Raw genomic sequence first — 8366 nt, forward strand, 5'->3', positions numbered from 1 at the left:
CTGAAAATGAACCCTGGCACTAGCTCATCTCCAGAATCATGATGAAGAGGAATAATGAGAAGTGAGATATCAGCTCCAGACACATATATTCCAGCATTAGTGGCCTCATTTAACAATTAATGTCTCCCCAGCCATCAACACTCACCACTAGTCTCTCAGTCTCACCATGTGAGAGGCATAACCAAATGGTGCCATCTCAGTCTGATGACTACTACCAAACTCCTCAAATCTCTGTGAGAGTCACCATACACAAAGGTGACAAAATTTCCACTCTACCACCTCTCCCTAGATTCTCATCCTTATCCATTTGAGTTATTCATCTCCTCTTCTTATCCTTCATCATTGCTTTGTCTACAGCTTTTCATACTGTAGACCAGTGGTGTCAAATTCAAAAAGGGCCACTAATGGATAAATAAAAATCCATAAGGACTGCATACTCATATACTTTTAAAATGCAGTATTATCTGTGCTTTACTGTGCAATTATATTTTAACCCAGTCCAGGCCACATACCAGTGTTATAGGCTACATGTCTGACACTTTTGAAGCAGATGATTGCTTCCTCTGACATTCCTTCTCTTGCCTTAAATTCTGGAATACAGTGCTCGATATGTTTTGCTACCTCCCTAACTAACTACTCTTTTTCAGTTTCCTGCCTTGGAATATCTTGGAACGGTGAGCTAGCTAAGTGTGACTATGAAACAAATTCCTATCTTGTGATTTCTTATCTATACATACCTTCTCTTTGGTGATCTCACCATTTCATTTCTTACACAGAACCTCAGATTTTTAGAAAGAACCTCAGTGGCCACATCTGGTCTAATCCGTACCACAAAAGGAAGCACCACAACAACATTTCTAACCATTAGTCTTCCAGTTTATTCTTGAAGACCTCTGATCAGTAAGTACCTACCTACCTCTTGAGGCAGCCCTTTCTAATTCTGAACAACTCTAATTGTTAAGAATATTTTTCCAAATCACATTTATATTTGCTTCTTTGCAACTGTCATTGATATCTCTCAATTTTGTTCTTTGGGACAGAAGAAGTCTAATAACTTTTCCATGTGACAAGTTTTCACATACTTAAAAATATCTAAGATGCCTCTCCACTCCTAAGTCTTTTCTTCTCGAGGTTAAATACTTCCAGTTCCTTCAATTGATCCACAGATGACATGAACTTAAGGTTCTTCATCACTCAAGATGCCTTCTCTTGGATGCTTTCCTATATCAATGTCCTTCCTAAATAGTGGCACACAAGAAAATACAATACTCCAAATGTTGCTTAACTAGGACAAAATGCAGTAGAATGATCAATTCTTTAGATTCCTGTCTTTCTTATGCAGCTCAAAAATACATTAATTTTTTGACTGCCACAACATATGGATCACTAACACTGAGAATGCAGTACTCTAAAATTCCAGACCTTTTAAAAACTGTTCTCAAATAAAATCTCCCCAATCTTGTACTTGTGAAGCTAAATTTTTGAACCCAAATATAAGACTTTTCATTTACTCCTGGTGAATTTTCATTTACTTGATTAACTAATAGAAATGTTAAATAGCATAAGAATGCATAATTCTCTGGGACCTTCCAACTGGATATCGACTACTCTTTTAGTGATATGATCCCCAAATCTAGATATACAGGTGTATTCTCTCTCTTGAGCTCTAGTCCATGTTGCTAAATGCCCACTGAACATGTTCATCTAGAAGTCAGCATTCAAATATATGTCTAAAAATTAATTCACCACCTTCTACTCTAAAGCTACTTTTCTTCCAAACTGTACCAGTTTTTGTTGAGAGTATCACTATTCTCTCAGTCACCTGGCTGTGAATACTTGAGGTCATCCCTGAATCTTCTTCCCTTAATCAACTGCTATCCTAGTGATGGCAAACCTTTTAGAGACTGAGTGCCCAAACAGCATGTGACAACCCCTGCCCCCACTTAACCCAGACAGGGGAAGTAGAAGAGGAGCACCCACTGGACTGCTGGGCAGAGGGGCAGGTCATGTGAGAAATGTCCTCAGGCATGCATGAAGAGGGGGAAGGGATTAGCTCCCTCCAGCACAGTCCAGTACATCTGCCATAGGTTCGCAACCTGGTGCTATCCTGTCAATCCTACCAAAAAAAAACCTCCTAGTTTCCATCTTCTTCATCTACACAGGCACCATAAAGATTCAGAACTTCACAACCTCTTGGTTTGATTATGTAATTGCCCTTAACTGATCATTTTTCCCCTTTATAATCCAGCTTTCTCAAAGACGCCAAAATAAAATACCTAAGAGATAGGCCAGGGCACTCAGGAAATAGAATAAAGCTGACATTTATAAAGAGCAGAAGGGTTTTTCTTTTTATATACCTTTTCTCACCTTCTAGAACTCCATTTCCTTTACCTCTCAGGTAGCCAAGAGTGTCCTGGGTAGATGGCATAGGTTTCCGTAAGCCATACTATTCAACTGTCTTACCAGGGGATTGAAAGCCCTTTACAATCTAATCATTTTCATTTTAACAGTGACTACTTTTTCTGAGAATCTTCCATTCTAGCTAAATTTATCTAACTACTCTCTCAACCATACTTTAAATTTCCTCACCACTACATGTCTGTTTGTGTTCTCTGACTATAATTCCTTCCATCCTTCCCTTATGCCCTCCAAAATGTAACCACATCTTAATATCTTGGTCATATATTATTCTGAAGACACAAAATAAAAATGGCATATCAAGACTATTCTTTATATTTTTCAAGCATTCTTAGAAAGACTTTAATACCTAATGAGTAGCTCAGCTTAATTACCTTTCATTCCTCAAGTTAATGGAATATATTTCAAAAATAGTAAAATATATCTTGGAAAAAAGTTTTACCTTCTCTTAGACATTCCACTACAAACGTAAAGCCTGTGGTTCTTGGATGTAAAACATATTCGTATTTTTCAAGTCCATTTTTTTCAGCGAACTCGTTGCTTTTAGCTTTACTGTTTTCTAAATGAAATGAAAGATAATTAATTAGTAAGTATATGCTACTGACTAGGGGGAGGGAAGAGGTACGATTTGCTTTGTACTGGTATTAAATTATACTATAATTCTAAAATATGCTCCTAATTTTTTTAATTCTAAAAATACTCCAAGTGTTTGGAGTCATATTGTTAATATTTACTGCTAAGTTAAGTCTATATATCAGTTATTAATTAGAATCTTTATTCTCTGATAAATTAATTAAGTTGTAGACATTTTCCTGAAATTTTAAATCCATCCTGAAATATTTCATAAAAACACAATGTATTATATATAATGAATATAAAAATATTCATAAAAAATGTGCAGACAACTCCTAATCATGTGCAAATGATACTAAAGAGAAAAAGCCCAGTGTAAATCAAATTGCTGCTTAACTTAATCTGTAACTTTAAAATCTTCTAAAGCAAAGATGAATGCTTTTTGAAATACATCTAACATTTTTACTAATTATATGTATATGTATATACATATATATGTCTATATAATACAGCATAAATATCTAAATATCAATTATGTCCAGGCAAAAACCATCTTAATATTTTCATCAAAACCTTCCTTTGACTAAGCAGGCAAGCTATTAATGTAGGATGCACAAATTGCCAAATCTGGCAAGTCTGGCTGAATACTGCAATACAGGCAAGGGTATGTTCTGATTAATGGGGAAAAAAAAATTTCTCTTTTTCTAACACTTTAAACTATAAAGTTTTCAAAAGAACCCAACACACTTATTTTAGAGGATTATTAGGGGAGAGGAGAAAAGCACAGAATTACTTGGCTTCAAATGCTAATCTGAGAACTCATTAACCAAAGGTTGAGTACTCTGATAACCTAGTTTTCAATTTTTTAACCCTAACATATACAGAACCACAAAAACAAAACATATGTACCACTGATAATTTTCCTAACTTTAAGCAAGACCCTTTTATTAAGTTTAAGAATAGAAACCTACTCCCAAAAAACTGATATAATTTAGATTTTGTAGAATAAAATTAAATATTCTTCTAAGATAAACCTTGTGAAGGCATTATATCATTTAGGAATTCAAAAATGAGTCAAAAAGGTTAGGATTAAAGAGCAAATCCAAAATGGGAACAAGATTCCCATATTCCCTATTTATACAATGGAGTTTGCTAGTGCACTGGACCTAAGTATGGGCTTGTACTAACATTCAGTGTTATGAATAACATGATGGACAATTACTTCTAGTGTAGGCCATAGCAAAAGAAACTATGGACTGATTAGTTGGTAGTCAGGGATTCTGCCTTCACTCTGCCACTAACCAGTGATAATTTGGGCCAAGTCACTTCCCCTCTAGGAGCTTCAGCTTTTTCATGGAAAAAGTAGAATCCCTTTTTCTCCCATATCTGGAATGGCTCTTGTAGCTCCCTATTCTCCCTTCCTTCTCTGCCATACCCCTGTTTGAAATTCCCTTTTTTCATTCAACAACATCCTTCATGATATTCCTGAGAGACTCTGTCCTCAAATCTCTTATGTAAAGCTACTTGCCTTCTCTTATATACTTATTAATCTAATCTAATTTGTATTATGGTAAAATATGTACTTGTCTTTTTCTCCTTTAGTAGACTGGAAGCTCCATTCAGGTTCATTTTTGTATCTCTATATGCCTAAATAGTGTCCTGCATATCACATTAAACACTTTAAAATATTGGTTCAATTGGATTATTCCAACACAAGACAACTTACCTGTGAGATCAGTCCCTTCTGGGAATATGAGGAGTTGAAGTGGTTCCTGAATATCACAGAAATAATTCAACATGTTTTCAAAGTGACTTTTATCATCCTTCCACTTCCTATGAATGAAGATATAGGCAGCAGCCTGCATTGCCCAACCTGGAATAAATTTGACAAGCCATTAAAATAAGACAGTATTTGATTTTCTCATTGAATATGAATGCATTTCTGTTTGTTTCTCTTTTGTCAAACACAGTAACAAAGTAACCAGCTCTGATCTGGGATAATGTGACCCTAATGTATCAGACTTGTTTTTATCTTATTTTACTTTTTAAACCCTTATCTTCTGCCTTAGAATCGATAGCAAGTATCAGTTCTAAGGCAAAAGAGCATTAAAGGCTAGGCAACTGGGGTTAACTGACTTGCACTGGCTCATATGGCTAGGAATTGAACCCAAGACCTCCTGTCTCCAGGCCTGGCTCTTCATCCACCAAGGTACCTATCAGACTTGTTTGAAAGGTGACTTGTCTCCTACCCCAACATCCCACAAGCCTCTGTCCTCTACAATACCAGCCCTATTCTTAAATATTACAGGAAAAACAATCCCACATTATTCCTCAAGAATGTACAGATAAACACATACATAAATAAGAGAGTACTTTTTTATAACCAATGGATAGGAGGGAGTGGTTGAAAGTCAGGGGTTAATTAAAAGATATGTCTAATGAAGCAGATGAAGTTAGAAACATGCCTCCCATCTTAGCTATGCTTGGTCATATTAGAATTTCTATGAACATCTCAGAATGAGGATAGGGAAGCATTCTAGTTCACCATTCTCCACTGGACTCCTCTCTCAGAATAAGAGGGTATCAACAACTCACGTGACTACAATATGATGGCAATTAGTTGAGAATTATTAAGAGAGGATATCCTTGATTTAAAACTTGAATGGTCTCTTAAAAGGGGGTGGCAACTTTTCAATGTAGGCAGATTTAAATTGCCTCCAACTTTTAGGGGAAGTGATGAGAAACTTGTTAAGAAGGAAGGTAGATACCTAAGACTAGCCCTCTGCCCTTTAATTTAGAGTAGCAGGTTATTTCCTCTCCCTGATAAGGAGGAACAAATAGAATCCTCTCACTGTCATTAAGACAGACTGAAGCAGGCCTGGGGAGCTTTTAATTATATAAACATATACATATGTGTTTGTGTGACTTCACAGACAATACTGAGAATTAAATCCTCAATTTATAGAAATTGTTTTTGATAGATCTGTATGTTTGTACTAAACTAGAAATTTCCCAGATAGTTCATTAGATTACAAGTACACATTAACTATTTCTCTCTCCCTCTCTTAAAAAAAATTAGTTGTTTATTTAGTTCAGCCTCAACCAGGAGAGCCTCCTCTCATCTACTGCTTAAAAGTCTCAAGTGTGTCTGGCTAAAAAGGGTTGATCAGGTATAGTATCTGTCAAATCCCTGCCCCTTGATGCTATTTATCAGATATATAAGTGTTAACATGAGAAAAAATAGTCAGCATAATGCATAAGATCCCAATTTTTAGAAAAAGCACTATATAAATGTCACTTATTTTTCTCCTCTGATACCTCCAAGATCAAACAGAAAATCCTCTATTTGGCTCTTGAAGTCCTTATAACCTGGTCCCTTTTACCTTTCCAGTTTTGTTTTGTTTTACATCATACTCTCCACATATTCTAATCTAGTGACTCACTGATGGTCCTCACACAAGATAGACCATCTATTCACTTAATCATTCTGAGAGTTCCCCATGTATAGGGAGCCAGCCCCCTATATGGTTTTGGGGTCCACGTTGGTGGCATAGGATGGTTAAAGCAGGAGAACAACTAGACTAGTGGTTAGCCCATGCTGTTCCGAATTCTGCGGGCTTGGGAGTTTATTATATACTGATTTCAAGCAAAGAACACAGAAAGAGTCACAGTTGTGAGGGGGTAATAAATCACACATAACCCATTGAAGTCTAAAGAGTAAAGGTGCAAAGACAAATGGCCAAATTCCAACCACCAATTTAGTAGGGGATAATTCTGGGAGCGGAAATACCCTTTCCTTGATAATTGAGAAGCCTGAATCCTAACAAACTAGTTTCAGGCTTCTCAATTATCAAGGAAAGGAATCATCAACTCAGTAGATGCTGATCTGCCACTTCAAAGCTCTCCAATAAGAATTCTAAGAAAGGTGGGGATCAAAGACTGAGTCAAAAGAGGAGCCTCAGATTTTTATCTTAGATGGCCCAATCTGTCTGTACTGACATGCAGTACAGAAAAATCATACACGGTTTTACTTGCCGATGATTTTGTAATGGGATCCAGATAAAATATCTGTTACAGACTCTGTTTCTCTAAATGACTTCTAATAGCCTCTTGGAGGGATCAAGTTGATTTTGGATTAACCTACCTGCTGGTACCAGAGCTTTTCGGGGCTCAGGTGACCAGAACCAAACACAAAGACTGCCTCAGTCTGGATTGGTCACATAGGAAATCCAGATAATAGGCCCTAAATTTGATCCTATTTCTCCAATGACTTTTCTACATCCAAAGGCTCTCCACACCCATGGCTGGAATGTTTCCCTCCTCACCTCCACCTCCTGGCTTCTTTCAAGATTAGTTAAAATCCTTCTGAAAGAAGTTTTTCTGAGATTATATCCACACATATACACTTACATACACACACACACATATACACACACATATGCAAATGTGAGCATATGCATGAAAAGAGAGACGGAGACACAAACAGAGAGACAGAGAAAGACACAGAGACACATAGAGATAAGGAAAATTGTATGTATGTTTAAGACCACAAGGGCACAGGCTATTTTTGCCTTTCTTTGTATTCTCAACCCTTGGAATAGTTAACATTTAGTAAATCTTTTTAACTCATCTTTTGATTTTGTGAAGCTGAAATCTATTATGTCTGATATACATCTTAAAATCTAATATTATGTCTTAATATCTTGACTTATCAATAGGAAATAATTTTGTAAGGATTTAGGAAAGGAAAAATTCTGCCAGTACCTCTACCATTTTGTCCAAACGTGTGTGTGTGTACATATGTACACACACACACATATATATACATATATATGTATATATACATATATACATATATATATGTTTAATCCAACATTCTAATTACTATGATCTGCACAGGGTCCCCTTTAGGATAATATCTTTCTTAAATAACTGTGATAGTGTTTCTATTCTAAAATCTGAAAGTCATCAATAAGTGTGTGGGTAAGGGGCAGGTAGTAGCTCAGTGGATTCAGAGCCAGGCCTAGAGAAGGGAGGTCCTAGGTTCATTCAAATCTGGCTTCAGACACTTCCTAGCTGTGTGACCCTGGGCAAGTCACCTAACCTCCACTTCCTAGCCCTTACTGTTCTTCTGCCTTAGAATCAATACACAGCATTGATTCTAAGATGGAAGATAAAGAGTTGGGTTTTTTTTAAATAATAATTGTGTAGATATGTTATTGATTCAGCTAATACTCATTTTAGGATTACATAAAATTCTTATTGTATTGTTGAGTTATTTATAATGCCATCTTTGGAATATTCTTTAGCTATAAAATCAAGTTTCCATCCAGATGTGGTTGTCATGTTGGTTTAATTGGCTAATTCAACTGTTT

At 36.2% G+C, this 8366-nt stretch overlaps 1 protein-coding gene across 1 annotated transcript in view; it reads right to left on the reverse strand.

The window, feature by feature from the left end:
• Positions 1–8366, reverse strand: part of LCLAT1 (lysocardiolipin acyltransferase 1) — an 81831-nt gene that overhangs the window by 47752 nt on the left and 25713 nt on the right. Inside the window, exons 3-4 of the mRNA XM_044663703.1 lie at positions 4718–4864; positions 2861–2977 (exon numbers count right to left, since the gene is read on the reverse strand). Of these exons, the coding sequence (XP_044519638.1) occupies positions 2861–2977; positions 4718–4864 (264 nt within the window). The remainder of the gene's footprint in view (positions 1–2860; positions 2978–4717; positions 4865–8366) is intronic.

The sequence above is a fragment of the Gracilinanus agilis genome, chromosome 2 (genome assembly GCF_016433145.1).
Source record: "Gracilinanus agilis isolate LMUSP501 chromosome 2, AgileGrace, whole genome shotgun sequence".
Taxonomy (NCBI): domain Eukaryota; kingdom Metazoa; phylum Chordata; class Mammalia; order Didelphimorphia; family Didelphidae; genus Gracilinanus; species Gracilinanus agilis.